General features: G+C 42.6%; 1 protein-coding gene across 5 annotated transcripts in view; it reads right to left on the bottom strand.

The window, feature by feature from the left end:
- The window catches only part of ripor3 (RIPOR family member 3), a 148,604-nt gene that overhangs the window by 55,113 nt on the left and 71,626 nt on the right, over positions 1-21,865 (bottom strand). For 3 of the 5 annotated variants that reach the window (XM_079683327.1, XM_079683329.1, XM_079683330.1), the window contains exons 2-3: positions 17,743-17,835; positions 2-100 (exon numbers count right to left, since the gene is read on the bottom strand). In XM_079683327.1, the coding sequence (XP_079539453.1) occupies positions 2-99 (98 nt within the window). In that variant the 5' untranslated portion in view covers position 100; positions 17,743-17,835. Of the gene's footprint in view, position 1; positions 101-17,742; positions 17,836-18,620; positions 18,662-21,865 lie in introns of those variants that run through there. The other 2 variants (XM_079683328.1, XM_079683331.1) reach the window with 2 other exon arrangements.

Genomic DNA, 21,865 nt, shown 5'->3' with positions numbered 1-21,865 from the left:
CCGCCGTCGTCCACTCAGAGAGCTGAACCCGGTGAAGGAGCGGCTCCTGTTGACCAAACCTCCATCAGAGGGGGAGTCGAATCGCAGCTTCACCGACATCCTGTAGAGAAAGACAGACTAATTACAGCTTTGGGACATTGCAAGCAAACAAAAAATCCCTGCGTCCTAAATATTCTCCAATTAACACCAAACGACCATAACTTTGACAAGACAGAGACATTTAAACACATCTATTTTAAAAGTCGAAATGACGGTACTCTCACTTGTTTCTTACCAAACCATTATCTTTAAACATAAATTAGTTGTAAGAAGATCTTGCTATTTCAAAATGAATTAGCATCCGTCACCTGTTACTTTGTGTGCAAGACATTTTTATATTGATATTTAGGAAGGTAATACTAAATGATGAAGCCAAGAATGGAGCATTTTAATGAATTCTAGCACACCTGCATTTTTATTTCTTACTTTTTAGCTTCTATTTTCACGTCCCTTCAACTCACACGCAAATGCTTAAATCAAAAGGGAAAGACCACCCTCAACTCTCAGTCAATCCAAAACAGAAAAACAGAGCACATGCATCTCTGGGACACATTCAAAGAGACAGGAACATCCTGAAACAGACACCCAAACATGTACAAATACTGGACTGCAGATGGAAGACAGTTATATGTTTGCAGATAAATTCTCACTCTGGGTCTCTCAGATGGCACAGCATCAGATTTTATGTCACGCTATCTGCATTCCTCTAGGGAAGACAGTGTCAACCCGTCAGTGAGTCTAAACTGAAGTCTATGACTATTGGATGGATTGTCATGTCATTTTGTCACCACCACATAAATCACATCACCAGGACCGCCTTTTTCCACCTCAAAAACATTGCCCGTCTCCGCCCATCACTCTCCTCCTATGCTGCTGAAACCCTGATTCATGCATTCATCACTTCCCGACTCGACTACTGCAATAGCATCCTCTATGGCATACCATCCAACCTCCTCAATAAACTCCAACATATCCAGAACTCTGCTGCCCGCCTCCTCACCCACACCCGCTCCCGAGACCACATCACTCCCATCCTCCAGAACCTCCACTGGCTCCCCGTCCGTCAAAGAATCCACTTCAAAGTCCTCCTCATTACTTACAAAGCCCTCACCAACCAGGCCCCCCCCCCCCTACCTCACAGACCTGCTGCACCACCACACCCCTTCCCGCTGCCTCCGCTCATCAGAAGCCAACCTCCTATCCATCCCCACCCGCACCAATCACCGGACCTGGGGGGACAGAGCCTTCTCCGTCGCTGCCCCCTCCCTCTGGAACTCACTCCCCCAACCCATCAGAGACTGCACCGACCTCACCATCTTCAAAAAACTCACAAAAACTCACCTCTTCAATCTGGCTTTTCATGTGTGATTGTTTTTGTATTATTTGACTTTAACTTTAACTATATATTTATTTGTTATTCCTTTCTTCTCTTTTCTTTTCTCTTCACTATTATCTGTAAAGCGTCTTTGAGCAACTGTAAAAGCGCTAACAAATTAAATCTATTATTATTTATTATTATTATTTTGTACAGGCAGTTATTGACACCATAAGATCAAGCCTAATGTATTTGGTGATGCCTTGGCTTCCATACCACCAACAACAGATAACACATATCTCAAGATCTCACAGTTCCCAGACAATAACTCTTGCCGACTTTGGTGAGTACCTGACTTCACAAGCGGGGTCCAAGCTCAGTGTTACAGGGCAGAGGTGGGACCAAGTCATTGTTTTTCAAGTCCGAGTCAAGTCTCAAGTCTTTGCGCTCAAGTTCGAGTCAAGTCTCAAGTCAGGATGGGCAAGTTCAAGTCAAGTCCTAAACTTTGACAAAACGAGTTTTAAACAAGTCCTTATGTGCTTTTCAACAAATGTAAGGACATCGATCAACAGAATAATACTTAATAATAAAACTGCTCTTTATTAGTCACATTAATAATTTAATAATCAATTTTCTCTCTGGTAAAGTAACGTGTTTTGTTCTATTTTAAGAGGGATCAGTAAGGTAATGCTACCGTGACGGTTTGATTCAGAAGGAGTTTAATGTATAATATCCCTGATGTTAAGGTAACCAGAATGTTTATGTCCACTGTGTACAACATGCTATAAGGGACACACAATCTATCTTTATGCAAGGGATAATGTGCAGCGAGGCGGTCTTTATGTGTAGCTGGCCTGTACCACTACGCTGTCTTTGGAGCATCTTTCCCCCCACCCTTCTTTCACATAATGGTATGATCCTAGTTTGTCCTCGCATATGATTGGCCGCATGGTGGCTCAGCAAAATAAAGTCCCGCCCCTGCCTGCATTGATTCACAGCAAGAGTAGGAGCGGCTGAAGATTTTGCTCTCCCCGACTGGATTCTGCTCTTCTAGCGGCATCTCGCGATCGGCGTTTTGGAGACCCCTGAATTAAAGTATCAAGTCACCTCAAGTCAGAAGGCTCAAGTCCAAGTCAAGTCCCGAGTCATTGGTGTTCAAGTCCAAGTCGAGTCGCAAGTGTTTTGTGATTTTGTCGAGTCCAAAGTCATCAAATTGGTGACTCGAATCTGACTCGAGTCCACACCTCTGTTACAGGGCACTGGCCAGTGGCGTAAGTATCGACGGTGCAGCCGGTGCAATGCACCGGGATCCAGAGCCGGCCAGAGGCCCATGCAAAAAAAAAATTGGGGCCCCAATGGCATTGACCGGTTCTCATACTGCCCAACAATCTGAATATCTTGAAAGTACCATTGCAAAAGTGTGCAACTTTGTAAAAGCATATCAGGTATATCAAGTCAGACATTATAATATATGCTTTAAGATTAAAGCATGTCAAATGCACTAGTGTAAACCCAAAAGAGTAGCAAATAATAGTAAAACGTTTGACATTAAAATGAGCATAAGATGTCCCTTTTAATCCATCAGTATTTTAAATTAATTCTGTCATCCTCTGATCTTCATCGATCTTCTACTTTTTAAGATAGTGAATGAGATCATACAGGTTTGTGAATGACTTTTGCTTCCAATGCATAAAATACATAATGCATGAATACAGTTTATTGTTCTTTATTTGACATGTAGCTGCTTTAGTTCAAAACAAAGACGTCTAAAGACGTTGTGTTGCATGATGAATAATAATGGTTGTAGATATGGCCGACTGCGTCTGACATTTCCTCTGCATTAAATAAAACTTCAAAGAAAAAATATTATTGTATAGGTTTATGACCGCTGGTTTATTCCCTGTATTATGATGAAGAGAAAAAGAAAACATCAAAGTGTGGCACAAAGTTAAAAAGGTAAATCGCTGATGAAGAACAGGCGATAACTGTAAATAAATCCTGTCCTGTTTTGTTTTCATTCAGAGGTACACATGCTGCAGCTGCACATAAAAATGCTGTATGTAAGTAAACAGTAACAAAGCTCACACACACACACAGTCTGGATGCCATCTGCTCAGATGCTTTCATGTGGTTCCTGTTAGTTTGGTTGAAATAAAACAACAGCATCACTATTCTGTTTGTCTACATGTTCGTGAGCTTTAAATAAACTATCAAAAGGATAGTTTGGATGTTTTGAGGCGTCTTAGTGCAGTGGATGGAGAAGAAGCATTAATTAACCACTTAAAAAAACAATATCAGTGAAGTCGTAGCTATTGTTTTAAATATTTCACTACTTTACCGTAGTGAGACAGCTATACAGTCAATGTTTCCAACAGTGAACTGAAGCGATCAAAAACTTTTTTTTAACTAGCTCTGTTCAAAAGCACCAGACTCCATTGAGAAATTAGTTGCTGGTCTACCCCTGCCTTAATCGCTAAATTAGTTTCTCTTATTGTGTACCTTTTGTGAAACTGAAGCAACCAAATTCACAATGCAAACTGACCGATTGAAGCAAAGGTGAACCAGCAACTCCTTGAAAATTACTGTCTGTTTCTATGTCTGGTGCTTTTAAACCCAGCATAGGCACATTCTTCTGTTCTATCAGAAAGGGCAGTCAGGCAGTATGTAAAGTGGTGAAAATAATCTAAATATAACATATGTATACTTTTTTTTAAAGGTGGCTAAAATACGTTTTGCTGATACCTCGGTCCAAGGTAGTATATTGCTTTAGGTCTGCCTTTTTCTCCAAGCGTGTACTTAAACCCTCCATAATCAAAACATCCAATCTTTCCATTTAAAATATTTTCAAATCATCTTTAAAAATATGTCTAATGTGGAAAAACTATTTTACAGATCCAGTCTGTTCATTAGCTTGTTTAATTATTCTCTCTGTAGGTCTTCTTCATGGTAAAATCCTGAAATTAAATAAATAAACTGAATCAAGATCAGCTGCCCCTGTGACAAGGATTCAAACCAACAGCATGAGCAGGAACACGCTGTCAGTGTAAGTAGTTTGCAGTCCTGATCCATGTTGTAAAAAACTCTCTGGTCCTGATGCCAGAACCAACAGAGTCACCAAGCAACCAGGCCTAACACACAGGGATGGAGAAACCAGGTCTTCAACTGTACAACACACACACACACCATTTTTTTTCTCCAAGGTCACGTGTCTTTAAAAAAAAGTATAATCTTGGTTTATATGTCATCATTTCCTGTCTATTAACTCTCTAACCCTTACTCTAACCCCATGTCCTCCTCTTTGAATCACTCATTTAAAAAAGAGTGCAAAGTACTTTTTTAAAGAAACCTACAAGAATTAAATCAAATGACATTAGCCTCCTCTCCTCCTTGTTATGTGTATCCAACTATATCTCATCTGTGTGTTAATTATTTTTGAAATGTATTTACATTTATTGTAAGCTTAATATATAAAATGCTAAATCATTCAATCTTAAAATGCAAAACTGTGAGAAATGAAGCGGAAACCTTCCAGCTGAAAAATGAAGTTAGCGCAGAAGTTCAACCAACTGCAGTTCCTTCAATTACCACTTGAGACTGGTTCCAAAAGTGAGTCAATTCCCATAGACCCCCATGTTAAAATGCCTAACAGCAGAAATGAACATGTTAACAGTCTGGTACAAAAAAGTGTTTTTAATCTTTATAGCTAACATCCTGTTGATGACAACTGTACAGGGGGATCACTTTATAAAACGTTATGCATAAGGACGTAGCCGCTTTTATGTTCTCACAAGCAGCTAGCCGCTAGCTGTCTGATAGGCGTGACCTCACCTAATTATGAGTCCCTAAGTTTGATCTCTGGGCATTGCTTACGGTGCCTTCTGGAGAATCTTTCATGCATATCTTTTTTTAAATAATATAGATTGTTGTAAATGATATGCCAGGCATCCTGCAGCTGTCCAATGTGCGGGCGTTGGGTGACCTCGCCGCCAGGATTCAGCTCTGTTCCCATATATATGGTTCAGTCCTGGCTGAAGGCCACATTAACCAGTTGGAACAAACCATGAGTGGAATGTAAAACTGATCACACTATCAAACCAGCATAAAGTCTATTGCTGCTGACACAGATATAAACTGTAGTGATCTCCACCTGCCCGCTCAGTTACAGTCTCTGGCTTCACACAGCATTTTTCAACATGTCAGCGTACAAAGAAGCTTCAATTTGTAGCTGTCACAGTCAACTATGTTTTACAATTGTCTTATTTTACCCTCATTCCTCAAGGATTTTGTTACATCTTCTGACAAGCCTCCTCATGTTTGCAGAATCAAGTTTTTTTTCTTTGTGGTTCTGTGTAATCCTTAATTATATGGTACATCTGCTTCTCTAGATTTATTTCACAGGTGCAACAACTGTCACATTTGGATTCAGATTTTACAGACAAAACATGTGGTGATTTATGAAATATGACACAGAGCTATACATTGAACTATCAAACAGTAGCATACATAAAGTCGTTTATTTGTTCCACCTCCCTAAAATGCTGCTTAAATAAAAAGCATCAGTGATTATATTCAAATACAATGATATATAATATAACCCTCTGAAAGAACCTTTGGTAAATTACTTGAAGTACTATGTTATAACTGTACATGTTTGTGTGTCTGTTTAAGTCCCGAGGATGCATGCATTCATGTATGACTCTCATTCATTTCTTTCTAACTCTTATGTGTTCCTCACAGCAATTAAATATAGCATCTCTGTTTCTGCTCTAAATATATTTTTCCTGTCGTCTCTCTCCCAGTGTAAAGTGAAGGTCTCCTTAAAAAGGAACTTTTCCACAGATGTTAAAGATGTGGACTTTTCAATGCAGCACTCTCTATCACTTATATCATGTTTTGTAATACCCATATTTGTATATCATATATTATATCCCGCTGCATCTGTTCACTAATTTTCCTTTTACTGCATTGTGTATATTTCTTTCGGTGGTGAAAAAAATACTCAAATCTATATCCAGTATCAATAAAGCTGTATCTTATATTATACTTAAGTAAAAGATGCAATACAGCTCTATAAAAATACCTTTACCAGATTCAAAATGTCCCTTAAGTTCAAGTGAAGTAACTACCGCTGCTTTAAATTACGGTGAACTAAATGCGTGTTTTGCATTCATAAAAAGCTAAATGTGTGTCTCCATTTCCTTATCCAAAAAAACACAGATTCCTTCATTTTTCTTTTGTTGATATTTATCAACACATTTATTTGTTGATATTTATTTTCTTTAGCTTTACATCCTGCTGTTTTCATTCAGACTAGCCCCAGACCAGCTGATTTCACTGATGATTGATTGGCTGTTGCCTGGAGGTGTGCTGCTGCAGCTTCTTGATTCATTCTGATTGAAAATGACTGACAGACACTTGTGTAAATGCAACTGAGAGCACGTAAAAAAAGACGTATTATTTTATTATTGTTGTAATTATTAACATTAATAATATCTGTGGCATGTGCTTCAAATCTGAATGGAGGGAGGTACAGTCCTCTAGTGATGAAGAATGCAGGAAGGGTGAAGACGGATGAAATTGTATGTGTGTGTGTGTGTGTGTGTGTGTGTGTGTGTGTGTGTGTGTGTGTGTGTGTGTGTGTGTGTGTGTGTGTGTGTGTGTGTGTGTGTGTGTGTGTGTGTGTGTGTGTGTGTGTGTGTGTGTGTGTGTGTTTTAAGAGTGTCTGGAGGAAAGTAATGGGGGAGATCTGGTCTTAAGAAATTAGCCTTGACCTGCAAGTGATTTACGGGGTCCCATGTGGTGAAGAGGTGGGAGGTCGGAGGCCTCTGTCTGTGTATGTGTATGTGTTTGTGTGTGATTGTGTGTGTAAAAGAGTGTCTGGCATGGTACAGAGCTATTAGCATGTAACAGACTCTCACAAGGGGCCTGTACATCGTCTGTGGCGGCAACGCACACACATTTGCACACTTATGTCACATTAAACACTTAAATCTGCACACACACACACACACACACACACACACACACACACACACACACACACACACACACACACACACACACACACACACACACACACACACACACACACACACACACACACACACACAAACAAACAAACAAACAAACAAACAAACAAACAAACACACACACACACACATCCAATAGAGCACCTGTGGGATGTGGTGGGACGAAAGATTTGAATCATGGATGTGTAGACAAATTCTATGCCACGAAGAATTAAGGCAGTTCTGAAGGCAGAAGGGGGTTCAACCAGGTACTAGTAAGGTGTAGCTAACAAAGTGGCCGGTGAGTGTAACTACATCTCTTTGTAACACTGAAAATGATCATTGTGATCATCCTTTTAACAATTACATATCATGTTGTCAAACTGAATGAAACATAATGTTTTTACCGGCTCCGGCTGCCGCTGCACCTCAACATTGATAACGTTAGCGCTCGATTTCGAGGACGATGTATGACAAAATAAAACTGTCTAATTTTGTCAGTTTAGCTGTTACATCTCCTTGTTCTCTCTTGTCCTTTCTCTTTTGAGCGCTGCTCTTGTGCTTTGGTTTGCTGTACTTTATAAATGCAAGCTATTACATTTTTTATAATGCTGCCGAACTTGCTGCTGCTAGCTACAGTACATTACAGGTTGATTAAACGGTTCTCTCGTCACGCAAGGTATCACATCACATGAAAAGGAGCAAGGTCATTGGGCAGACAAATTACAAATTAATTTAGGTTGCTTGGTTACTTTGAAGACTGTGTGAACCGGTCAATGCCATTGGGGCCCCAAAAAAAAAAGTTAACTTTTTTTTTTTTTGCATGGGCCCCTGGCCGGCTCTGGGCCCCGATGCGTTGCACCAGTTGCACCGGCGATAGTTACGCCACTGGGTCGACATCTGACTCATTAAAATAAATTGACTTGGTTTAAGAATAGTTCGTTTTAAAGTTTTTTTAGGTCTTTGCCATCAAAACCAGGAATGTGACACTCACCATGAATGCATTCATCTGATGCAAAAGCCTGTGTCTGTGTCTGTCTGAGTGTGTATGTCTTGTGTGTGTTTATGTGTGTGTGTTTCTGGGGTCTCCCCTCTTTTTGTAGCCCCCTAGATCCCTCCTGTGTCTTCCCGACGGTGGAAAGATGTTTTTTGTTATCTTTTGTTCCTCCTTCCATCCGTCCCTTTTATTTGTGGTTTGTCTTTCAATCCTTTTATTCCTCTACTCATTTATTTCCCCTCCCTGGCTCACAGATGATCTGTGATCATTGAAAGACAGCTTTAAATTACTTTGAATGCTCCTCTGGGACTTTGCCCCTTTCCAAGTAGACAGAATCCACAAAACATATTTTATCGTATTAAGAGCAGCAAACAAACAAATCCCTCGGTTTATGGTGTCATAAATTGTCGGATCAAATAGATTCCCTTGCATGACAACAGAAAGAGAGAGAGAGAGAGAAAGAAAGAGAGAGAGAGAGAGAGAGAGAGAGAGAGAGAGAGAGAGAGAAAAAAGAGAGCGTGTCATAAATGAAAACATTTGTTCATCTCAAAGATGTTTCTTTCCCAGTTCCACTCGTCACCTCTGGCATAGTCCCAGTAGAAACATTATTGAGGGGTCAGAGGTCATAGCTGACTTAAGTCCCCCCGGGGTGAATAACTATGCTGTTCTGGATGGAAGCACACTGTCATGTCCAAGAAACTTATTGTGAAAGTTTATTCTTTATGTTAGAGTTGTCATGTCCCTTTGTCTTGTGCTTTATGTCTATACCCTTAATTATTTCTTCCTCTCATTTCAGGCCTCCACGCTCCCCGCCCCTTTTTCTGTCTCCTGCGTCCTTGATTATTTTCCCCGCCCTGATTGTTTCCAACTGTGTCCCCTTTACCTGTGTATATATTGTGTTAGCTCCCTCCTGTTAATTGTCAGTTCGTTGTCTCTCGAAGACCACGTATCGGCTTACCTCACGGACCTTTTCACTGACCTTTCACGGACCTATGCTATAGATCGCATTATAGTTTTCCTCGAAAGAGTGGTTTTGTTTTCCTTGTTTTTAGTACTGTGCAAATTCCAGTAAAGTCTTTATTTTGAAACGCTATCTGAGTCTGAGTTTTGAGTCGTGCAATTGAGTTCATGCCTCAGTGTTCTCCCCTTGACAGTACGAACTGACCATTAAAATGAACTCAGCCGACTCAGATCAGATTAAGAACGCTATCCGTTCTCAGGGCCAACGTCTTGGGCAACAAGAGGAGCGTATGGCCACCATGCAGCAGGGAGTGCAGGATCTAACCAGCAGCCAGGGGGAACTACAAACATCGTTGACGACCCAAGTTAATCTACTGGCAGCAGAGGTTCAGCGTGTGCTCACTCACCTGCAGGCTGTTTCTCCTCCTACGACTCCTCCGGTTCCAGCGGTGACCGGATTCGATCCCAACCGGGTTACTGAGCCGCACAGTGCTTCCATGCGTCTGGCTCCACCCGAAAGGTACTCCGGGGACTCAGAAGGCTGCCGGCCGTTCATCGTGCAGTGTGAGTTACACTATCACCACCAACCGGCTGCTTTTCCCACGGACATTTCCAAAGTGGCTTTTATGATCTCTCATCTCTCCGGCCGAGCAGCAGCGTGGGCCACGGCAGAATGGTCCTGAGGCTCGCCTATCTGCGGGTCTCTGGAGAACTTCATAGACACTATGAGGAAGACCTTCGATCAAACCACGCCGGGCAGGGAAGCAGCTCGGGCTCTGATCAAGCTGCGACAACATCAGCGGAGTGTGGCTGACTACGCCATCGAGTTCCGGACTAAGGCAGCCGACAGCGGCTGGAACTCCGCTGCATTGTTTGACGCTTTCGTCAGCGGTCTCTCGGATTCTTTACAAGACCAGCTGGCGCCTCTCGATCTGCCCGCTGATTTGGACTCTGTCATATCCATGGCTTTACGAATAGACAATCGTTTGACGGAGAGGAGAAGGAATAAATCCAAGGATGCAGTTGATCCACCTCTCCAGAGGAGACGCTCGCCGCTGGATATTACTTCTTCTTGGAGGTCCCGTCACCCCTCACCACCTGCGTTCCGGACAACAGCGCCCCCTGGCTCCGTGGAGGAGCCAATGCAGTTGGGCCGCGCCAAGCTGTCGCTGGCAGAACGTCAGCGTCGATTCAAGGAAGGCCTGTGTTTCTACTGCGGGCAGCGCGGACACCCACAAGCGGCTTGTCCGGTAAAAGAGGAGGCTCACCAATGAAGAGGAGTACGTTGGTGAGCCGGATCTCTTCCTCTGACTTTCCTCCTCGCACCCTGACCCGGATCCAGGTAAAAATCAGAGACAATGTAGTTACTCATGGTGTTCTCATTGACTCAGGGGCGGACGAAAGTCTTATGGATTGGGGTTTAGTTAAAAAATGGGACATAAAAACTAAACCTCTACCCCAGCCTCTTGAAGCGAGTGCTCTCGATGGGCGGCTGTTGTTTAAAGTGACTCACCAAACGGAGCCTTTAGAAGTAAGATGTAATGATAACCACCATGAGACAATGTCTTTTCACTTATTTAACTCAGCCCAACATCCACTCATTTTGGGTTTTCCCTGGTTGAAACTTCATAACCCTCACATAGATTGGCAATCTGGGAGGGTGGAGGGGTGGGGAAAGAATTGCATTGATCTCTGTTTTAAGCAGGTAGCAGAGATTGACAGGGGATGTAACACTGGGAGTGTTAGGCAGGATACAGTCCCAAAAATATATCTTCCGGATGTACTTTCAGTTCCTTCCTGCTACCACGACCTTAGTGAAGTTTTTAGTAAGTCCAAAGCTCTGGCTCTTCCTCCTCACCGCTCCTATGACTGTGCGATTGACTTAATTGCCGGGTCTCCCATTCCTAAGGGTCGACTTTATGCAATTTCAGGACCTGAGAAAGAGGCCATGAAGGACTATATTGATGCCTCCCTCAAGACAGGGCTTATTCGTCATTCCTCATCCCCAGCAGGGGCAGGTTTTTTTTTCGTGGGCAAAAAGAATGGGTCTCTTAGGCCCTGTATCGACTACTCACCTCTCAATGACATTACGGTTAAAAACCGGTACCCCCTCCCTCTCATCTCGTCCGCTTTCGAGCAGCTTCAGGAAGCCAAGGTTTTCACCAAATTAGACCTGCGGAACGCCTATCATTTGGTCAGGATCAGGGAGGGCGATGAATGGAAGACGGGTTTTAACACCCCTTCAGGACATTATGAATACCTGGTCATGCCGTTTGGATTGTCAAACGCTCCTGCAGTCTTCCAGGCTATGATCAACGACGTGTTGAGGGAGTTTCTGAACCGTTTCGTTTTTGTTTATCTGGACGACATTCTGATCTACTCCCCTGACCTTCACACCCACAAACAACATGTCCGCCTGGTTCTACAGAAACTGCTCCAAAATAAGTTGTTTGTCAAAGCTGAAAAGTTTGAATTTCATGTGGAAACAGTCACTTTTTTGGGCTTCATCATTTCCCCAGGTCAGGTTATGATGGACCCAGAGAAGGTTAGCGCAGTAGCCTGTTGGCCTACCCCTGACTCTCGCAAAAAAGTGCAGCAGTTTTTAGGCTTTGCTAATTTTTACAGACGTTTTGTGCGGAGCTTCAGCGCTATTGCAGCCCCTCTTCATGTCCTCACGTCCCCTCAGGTGCCTTTTGTGTGGTCTCCTCAGGCTGAGGAGGCTTTTTCTCGGCTGAAAAAGATGTTCACCACTGCCCCCATACTTACCATGCCGGATCCCACTCGCCAGTTCGTGGTGGAAGTGGATGCCTCCAACGAGGGGGTGGGAGCGGTCCTCTCCCAGCAACAACAGAAGGACAACAAACTTCACCCCTGCGCCTTCCTGTCCAGGAAGCTCTCCCCGGCAGAGAGAAATTATGACGTGGGAAACCGTGAGTTGCTGGCCGTGAAGTTAGCGTTGGAAGAGTGGAGGCATTGGTTGGAGGGAGCCGAGCATCCTTTTGTGGTCTGGACCGATCACAAGAACCTGGAGTACATCAGAAAGGCCAAAAGACTGAACTCCCGCCAGGCTAGGTGGACCTTGTTTTTCAACCGTTTTGACTTTGTTCTTTCCTACAGGCCGGGGTCTCAGAATATCAAGCCTGACGCTCTGTCCCGTCTGTTTGACCCTGTGCCTGCAGCCAAGGAGCCGGAACCCATCATCCCATTGAACCGGGTGGTAGGAGCGCTGACTTGGCCAGTAGAGAAGGAGGTAATACGTGCCAATGCTGGAGCTCCTGCACCAAGGGGTTGCCCGCCTAACCGGATTTTTGTTCAGGAGGCCGAGCGACCACAGGTGATCCACTGGGCTCACACTTCGCTGCTCACCTGTCACCCCGGAGTCAAGAGAACTATGTTCATCGTTAAACAACGTTTCTGGTGGACATCCATGGAGAAGGAGGTGAAGGAGTATGTGGAGGCGTGCCCTATCTGCGCTCGAAACAAGACCTCTTCCAGGTCGCGAATAGGGTTATTACAACCACTCCCTATTCCCAACAGGCCCTGGTCAGAGATCTCCATGGACTTCGTCACTGGCCTGCCCCTCTCTAGAGGTAAAACCACAGTTCTCACGGTAGTGGACAGATTTTCCAAAATGACACATTTCATTGCTCTGCCAAAGATGCCCTCAGCTAAGGAAACGGCGGAGGTCATGATGCAGAATGTGTTTCGGCTTCATGGTTTCCCTAAGGATATTGTCTCCGACCGGGGCCCCCAGTTTGTGTCACGCTTCTGGAAGGAGTTCTGCAGCCTCATCGGTGCCACGGTCAGTCTCTCGTCTGGATATCATCCGGAGTCTAACGGCCAGACAGAGCGCCTAAATCAAGAACTGGAGACCTGCCTGCGCTGCCTGGTGTCCCAGAATCCATCCTCCTGGAGCGAGCACCTCACCTGGGTTGAGTATGCACACAACATCCTCCCTACTTCTGCCACGGGCCTGTCCCCGTTTCACTGTGTTTATGGCTACCAACCGCCACTGTTCCCAGCCACGGAGAGGGAGGTCACGGTCCCGTCTGCCCACGCTCTGGTCAGGCGTTGTCGGCGCGTGTGGGCTGCGGCTAGGAAGATACTCTGCAGAAATTCACAACTGGTTAAAAGAGCAGCAGACCGAAAACGCCGACCAGCCCCTGTATACCAGCCAGGCCAAAAAGTCTGGCTCTCTACACGAGACCTTCCCCTCCACGTACTCTCCCGAAAACTGGCTCCCCGGTTTGTGGGTCCTTTTCCCATCACCAAGGTCATAAACCCAGTCTCAGTGAGACTACGGCTTCCCAGGGCCATGAAGGTACATCCCACCTTCCATGTAGGGAAATTAAAACCATTGAAGGAGAGCGCTATGGTTCCCACCGTCAAACCCCCCCCGCCCCCCCGGATGATCGATGGAGGTCCGGTTTACACGGTCAAGTCACTATTGGCTAGTCGGAAAAGGGGTAGAGGGCGACAGTTACTGGTTGACTGGAAGGGTTATGGTCCTGAGGAGCGGCAATGGATTCCTTCCCGCTTCATCGTGGACAAAAGCCTCATTGAGGATTTTGACCGCCTCAACTCAGAGGAGCCTGGGCCGTCAGGAGCCGTCCCTAGAAGGGGGGGTACTGTCATGTCCAAGAAACTTATTGTGAAAGTTTATTCTTTATGTTAGAGTTGTCATGTCCCTTTGTCTTGTGCTTTATGTCTATACCCTTAATTATTTCTTCCTCTCATTTCAGGCCTCCACGCTCCCCGCCCCTTTTTCTGTCTCCTGCGTCCTTGATTATTTTCCCCGCCCTGATTGTTTCCAACTGTGTCCCCTTTACCTGTGTATATATTGTGTTAGCTCCCTCCTGTTAATTGTCAGTTCGTTGTCTCTCGAAGACCACGTATCGGCTTACCTCACGGACCTTTTCACGGACCTTTCACGGACCTATGCTATAGATCGCATTATAGTTTTCCTCGAAAGAGTGGTTTTGTTTTCCTTGTTTTTAGTACTGTGCAAATTCCAGTAAAGTCTTTATTTTGAAACGCTATCTGAGTCTGAGTTTTGAGTCGTGCAATTGAGTTCATGCCTCAGTGTTCTCCCCTTGACACACACACACACACACACACACACACACACACACACACACACACACACACACACACACACACACACACACACACACACACACACACACACCACTATGAGCCTTTAGCAGTCGGTGGGCAGCAAGGCCCTGCTAGGCTAAATAAATATCCGGGTAGGAGCTCAGTTTAACCAAGGGAAATCTTGCAGGATTTGACATTTGTTGGCCAACTCAATGAACTTGGGCTGACTGACATGCACTTGAGAAGAAGGGTTGGCTTTAATAAACACAACAAAAGTCAAGGGTGGGGACGGACATCTGTTTTATTCTTCTTTATCCAGTTTAATGTTGCATCACTGACTTCTACTGTTTATCCTTGGAAACGCCTCACAGTGCCAAAAAGTTCTCTGTTTGTGGGAGCGAGGGGATCTTGAACCAGGGTATCAAACTTCTGAAGGTCAAACATAGAGGTCGAGAACAATACTACAACCGCCAATGGGTAAATTTTACCCGCAGCGGTTTTTTGATTGTATGTCACTTTTTTTCAATAAAATATTAAAGTCTCCCAGTCCGTGACTTTAACCTGAAAGTGTGTTGTGTAGCACCCTCTGTTGTTAAAAATTGTCATTATGAAGTCAGATTGAAAAAAAATTGCCATTTATACCTATACACGCCAGCGGGTAATATTTACCTTATAGAAAATGCAGCGTAAACATGACGTGTTGCTATAGCAACGCCTTTTGTCTACTGCGGTTCCTTATAGATAGAGAGATAGACAGATAGATTGGTAGATAGATAGATAGATAGAGAGAGATAGACAGATAGATAGTTATAGATAGTGTAACATCTTGGATAATACAAGATCTTGATGACTGAGCTCACATTGATGACGTATCAACCTGTATAACCTGCATGTGTGCAGGTTACGTTCCAGTTGAATAAAGATGGACACTCGGAATGAGAGAAGTAGTCCGCGTCGTCTGTTTATGTAGACAATTATATGTCCATAGAACAGAACATTAAAGATAGATCAATAGATAGTTATAGATAGAGAGAGAGAGAGATGGAGAGATTTATACCTAGACAAAACACAAGCGTTAAAATCAGCACTGGTAGCGATATTTTATACTTCATGCTATCTGCACAAACTATAGCATATGAAAAGCTGAGAGTCCATAGATTATATTGGTATAAATGTCATCCCTGTGCGATCAAAACTCACTGTTCTACATGATAAATAAAATAACATTGTACCTTGCAAATCAATAGCGGGTACATTTGAACCGTTGGCGGTTTTAGGTATACAGAGACCTCTGGCGGCTCTAGTGTTAAACAAAGTGGCTTTTAGAGGTGAATTTATCTGGTTGTGTCACTGCCTGCTAGATAAACACATAACTTTTGTATAATCAACTTTAACTATTAACATCCATTAGACCTTTGCCCACCACAGCTGAGGCTTTCTGTTTTTAAAGAAATCTGATCGATTGTTGCTTTATGTGAGTGGAATAGCAATGAACTCAAATGTTATTAACAGCTTCCATTCTGCTCTGTCAAAAATGTTTAGAGTTAGTTTGGAGAGAAAAATAAAAAGTGATCAAGAGAAGAAATGAGGGGGAAGAGGTCAAACTCAGGAAATTGGGTTTTAAGATATCAAATGCTCCACTTTTTGGGAAATCTTTGACCATGTTTGTCCCAAAGAACTGTGAAAGCCCACCAAAATATGTCAAACTTAAAATGGATTCAGATACTTTTCCTCAGTGTGTACACACAACTGCCCATTGAAGCAAGTGTAACGAAATCACTGAAATGTATATTCATGTGAACTATGGTTACAACAACATTAGTGCTGAGAACAGTATGAGGTCCCTGTATAAGTAAAGTATTGGCACTACAAATTAAATGTAATGCCGCCTTACACTCAAATTGTGTTTTTTATTATATTAAAACATATCTTTTTAGGTTCATATTTATATTACTGCCTCTACTGTGACATGTTCACATTTAATGTTAATGTAAAAAGCTCTTTATTTTTCTCATACTGCCTGTGAGCACCTCTTTTCACCCTTTGTCTGAAACCAGAGCCCAGTCTGCCCTGATTGGTTAGCTGGCCCGCTCTCTTGTTATTGGTCAACCGCTTACAGATGTCTATCACATGTGTTGGAGTGCAAGTGTTAAATACTTTAGTGATGTCACTATGTTCAGGAGGTAAACAAAGGAGTGTATGGGAGAGAAACTCCCTCTGGAGGGAAAACAGGGATTTTAGCCTTTGCAGACCATTTACATGCACAAACACATAAATAACACACTACAGGAAAGGGAACCCCAAAAAGCGTAGGGCCTCTTTATAACCTTTTTTCTTCTTCTTAAAGTTGTCTGCTGCTGGAAATGAGGTTGATGACAGTGGAACAAAAATGAGAAACTGTGACAGAGGCGGACCGATTACATTCAGTTCTTCCACAGGAAATAATGCACCAAAAAAGTAGTTTAAAGGACTGAAGAGAACGTGTGTTAGAAGAGTTGTCCCCATCTGCAGTTGTCCTTTCTTTGGCTTCATGTTTCAGTCATTTTTCACATCGCCTCTCACATATTTTCTCAGATGTCTTTATCTCTGCCTCTTTTTCTCCATCCTGTCTCTGTCACTCTCTTTTACCTCTATTCGTTTACCCTCACCTTTTTAACTCACTCTGCAGACCTCCCTTCACTCCTCTCCCCCTGCCTGGTGTCCCCCTTCTCCCCCCCGCCGTGTGGTGTGTTATGTAGAGATCAACAGTTCCTGTGTGTTTAAGCCGAGCAAGAGCAAAGATTAAAAGACTCTAAAGTAACTTAATATCCTAAATGTATTGACATAAACTCTTCACACACAGTGTACATATCTATATTCCTGAGGAGACACGCACGCACGCACGCACGCACACACACCTGGCTTAAATCCTCAAAAAGATACAAACATCTTTACTTTCCGACACACCCCATACACTTAGATGTTCACCTACACACACATTCACAGTGTAATTCCACATCTGTGTCTACTGACAAGTTGATGAACACACTCCTGATCTTATTATGTTCATCAATAAACAGCACAGTGTGGAACTATGTGAGCAATGTCCATGATAACTTTGGATAATCCAGATGTGGATTACATTTTAAATCCTGGGTGTTTATTTGATCAGAAACAACCTTCAGACTTTCCTCAGAGCAGCAGCATCAAGACAGAGAGGTTAACTAGGAACTGACAAGAAGCCTTATCTTGAGTTTTAGGAAATCATATCACACTGTAGTCTGTCCTCCAACATGGATTGTGCACAGCGAGGTTCACAGAGAACCAACCAAACATAAGTTTCTTACTTTTATGTTGTGTTTTCTTCTGATGGAAGCATTCAAACTGTGTTGCTATCGGGGCTCAGGTTCTGCCGGGTTCACTTCATCTTGGCAAAAACACTGAAATGATAAGAAATACTGGTTGGTTTCTGAATTTGAAAACAGGCCTTAGTCAATTGGTTGTAATCAAACAGTCGTGAAACAAATAATATTTTCATAAAGGTTGTAATGTGCAGTTTTTGAGAGGTGTTGATTTAAATTTAGGATACATTTGAAATATTGTGGCTCTGTTGAATTGCAGTGAATCTGGTCTTTTAAAAACATACTTTTTTAGAAAATATTACATTTGTCTTGTATTACTTTCTATTGTTTTTACTCTTTGTGTTGTTTATATTATTGTAATGTCATATGCTCACTACTTCTGAAACACATGCACTATTGCTAAAAGCTTAACATTTAAAACACTTCTGAAAAAAACATTCACATTAGGAATAGGAAGTAAACACTAACAGGAACACAGATTGGATCTGGCAGTGTTTAAAGACTGGTTCATGGAAAAGCAAATGTGAACAAACTTGGATAGTTACATACAGAAAACCTTGAACAGTTCTGCCGTCATTTAAAGTTACTTTGCTGTCGTCACAGCTCCAGACGTTGGTACGCAGGGGAGCAGACAATGTTTTTCTTAGCGTAAGTATCGTATACGATAATTTTTAAATCAATAAAATAATTTAAAAGCAATATTGTGACTACATCTTTTTTTTTTTGGTATGTAAGTGTGACTTTGTTCTTTTTTCATGAATGACCAACCCAGTCTCACAAAAAAACGTGTAATAACTACGTTGGTCCACTACGTAGGACATAGTATTTCTACAAAAACGCCTCTGAAATTGTAAGATCCCTACGTTTTTTTTCACCATTCATTCCAATGGCTGGCTTCTATGTCACGTGATCTTCACATTTCTCCCTGCAGAAGAAAAAAAACATGGCCGAACTTCGTTTTATTCTCGGTGTCAAATGCGTATTTTAAAGTTAGTTTGGCCATTAAAATGCGTTTTGATGTCATTTAATGCGAGAAATATGAGTTGTTATTTCAGATTATGTGTGCAATGGATGTACAGGATCTTTAGTTTGCTAGTTATTACGAAGATTACTTCAGGAAATTGTGTCTATATAACGTTTTCAACGTTATGTTGTGTAAAATGGTGTTATCTTTATTGCTACCCCCTTCCCCATCAATGTAGTGTTGGTCCACAGCGCAAACGTATTAGTTTAACAAAATCAGCATCTAAAATTGTGGCATAGTGTGGTGCCGAGAGATGGGAGTAGGAGGCAGGGTATCAAAGGTACAAGCTAGACTTCTATTTAGCATCTCAAAACACATGTAAACAGCTTCATGCCGGGGAGCGAAGACGGGCGGAGACAGGAAGTCCAGCTCACTAAAATGTCCTTGCAGAATACCCAGGGCTATTCAATTACACATTCAGTTGGGCCAGATTTTATAACTACAAAATTCAGCTGAGCCAGACATTCAGCGGCCTGTAAAAAGCGTGTAGTGACACATTTTAAACCAACACATATTACTGCGATGAAAAACATGCAATTTTTATTCATTGTTCATCTAACAAATGTACGTCAAAAAGTGCATAAAAACACAACAAATTAGCATTCATTTAACAGAATCTGAAAAAAAGTGCACAGTTGTAGCATTACATTTGTTTGCTTTAGAAGTCAAATATTCAGGTAACATTTTTTGAACCAGGCACATCACAAAGTGCATTTACTGGATACAATAATAGCAGTCTTAATGTCCTCACATACAAAGAAAACAGCTAAAGAGCTCCAATGCAACACAAAGAGGTAGTACTGTAGCAATACTATTTTTTCACTTTTAAAGTAATAACAATACAATCATACGTTTTGGTCACATTTGACCCAGACACATTACAAAGTGCATTTAAATGAATACAGAAAGAACTGTCAAACCCTTCAGTGCACAAACCCATAACAAGGGATACGGGTAACTATATGAATGAATACTACACTACACCTCTACTATAGTAAACTAGGTGCTTACTATCACCTCATTTATGATTGGTCATCGCTGACTTTCTCAATGGGAGAACGGAGATTTTTTGTTTTGAACAAGAGCAGTGATTTTTGGCTCATATGCAAATGCAATCCTAAGACATTGGTGAAGAGTGCTGTCAGTCAGGGAGCAGCGAGTGCTACTTTTGATTTGAGTTCATGTGTGAAAAGCTTGATTCACATGTGTATGTTGATCCTAACATACTGAGCACACAGATCGATACTTTCTGAACGTTAGGGAACTGCTGTTTTTTGACATCACTCCAAAACTTCGCTGGCCCGTTAGTGCGCTGCACGTCAAAAAGTTCCAGTGTATATTTCCCCTTGTCGATGCAGGGGACCACTTCCTTTGCTCTGGTTGATACGTCCCCCTCTATTGCAACAGTGAAGGCATACTTGCCAACCTTTAGACCTCAGAAATCGGGAGCATTTCAAAATGCAAAATTGGGGGGGTGCTAGTGGATCGCCGGAGCTGTTAGATTAACATTAACATGCTTATTGTAGTTCTAAGTGCACTGCCTTGCGGCCTGTAGCACCATGTGTGGGCTGGACCTGTATTTTGACCTGTATTTTACAGGAAAGGAGTGAGCAGAGGGTGGAGTAGTTGTCGATTCTTGTTCCGTTTTCTGTGACTATCTGCCTCACCCTCTCAGACTTTGAGTTGCGCGTGCTACTAAAGAGACGTGTTACCATGGAAACCAAACAATGGTGTCGCTGTATTAAAGTCCGAGTGGAAACATTCGTGTGTAAATCTGATTTTGTCAGAAATCGGGAGAAATGCGAGAGAAATATGACCCCGGGAGGAAACCGGGAGAGGGCAATGAAATCGGGAGTCTCCCGCGGAAATCGGGAGGGTTGACAAGTATGAGTGAAGGGGTCTCTGGCAAAGCCCATCACCTCTGTGGGCAGAGCAAGTCCATCCAATCTGTTAAGCTTGGGTGCACATGAATCGCGTATGAACAATAAGTAAATCAGACTCGGTATTCTCTTCAGCATGTCTCCGGTAAGTTTATTCACAGACTGACAACAGTCAACGTAGTGACGTCACATTAGGACGTACCTTCATACAAGAACAGAATAACAGTGCGACTGCTACCGTAGTACACAGACTAAGTGCGTCATCAAATAATAATACTTAACACCCCCACTCGCTCTTAGCTTACTGGGTTACCTGAGAACAAAACAAAATAAGGCTTCTTTTTCTTTTACCTTAACTATGTTAACTCTTTGCCCTTCTAGGTGCCAAACATATCCTGAGCAAACCTCTTTAGCTTTATTTTGGTGGCTGGTTTTGTCATCACATCAGCGATCATTTGCTCAGTAGGACAGTATTCCAAAATTACCTTTCCACTATTTACAGTCTCCCTTATGAAATGGTACTTAATATCAATGTGCTTGCACCTTTGCCTGTTTACTGGGTTTCTGGCTAGTGCTATAGTACCTTGGTTGTCTTCGTACACCTTTGTTTGTGCATATTTGTATTTGTCTATACCTCTGAGTAATTGTTCTAAGTAGATGTATTCCTGTATGGCTGATGCTAAGGCCATGTACTCTGCCTCGCAGGTAGATAGTGCAACCGTAGGTTGTTTCCTTGCCTTCCATGAGATCAAGGAGCTTCCTTCACTGAGACTGGCACAATATCCTGATGTACTACGTCTGTCTGTTACGTCTGATGCCCAGTCAGCATCACTGTACACTCTCAGACCTAGTCTATCTGTGTCATTTCTCTTAAAGCATAACCCCTGTTCTGCTGTACCTTTAAGGTATCTGAACACATGTTTTACTGTGTTCCAGTGCTCTTCAGTTGGTTCAGCAAAGTGCTGAGATAGTTTACTGACCACAAAACATATATCTGGTCGAGTGCATGTGGACAAGTAGATTAAACTTCCTACTGCCTCCCTGTACTTTCTTGGCTCTTTAATGTTTTCAGCGTCTGCTGTGTATTCTAGTTTTGGCTCACATGGTGTGTCTCTGGACTTGCAATCCTGCATTTCAAATCTCTCCAGTATTTTGCTCACATATCTCTTTTGAGACATTTTGACTTGACCTTCTGTTTGCTCAA

This window comes from Notothenia rossii (genome assembly GCF_949606895.1).
Source record: "Notothenia rossii genome assembly, chromosome: 5".
Lineage (NCBI taxonomy): Eukaryota > Metazoa > Chordata > Actinopteri > Perciformes > Nototheniidae > Notothenia > Notothenia rossii.
Note: the sequence above shows the minus strand (reverse complement) of the source record. Positions and strands in the feature narration are given on the sequence as shown.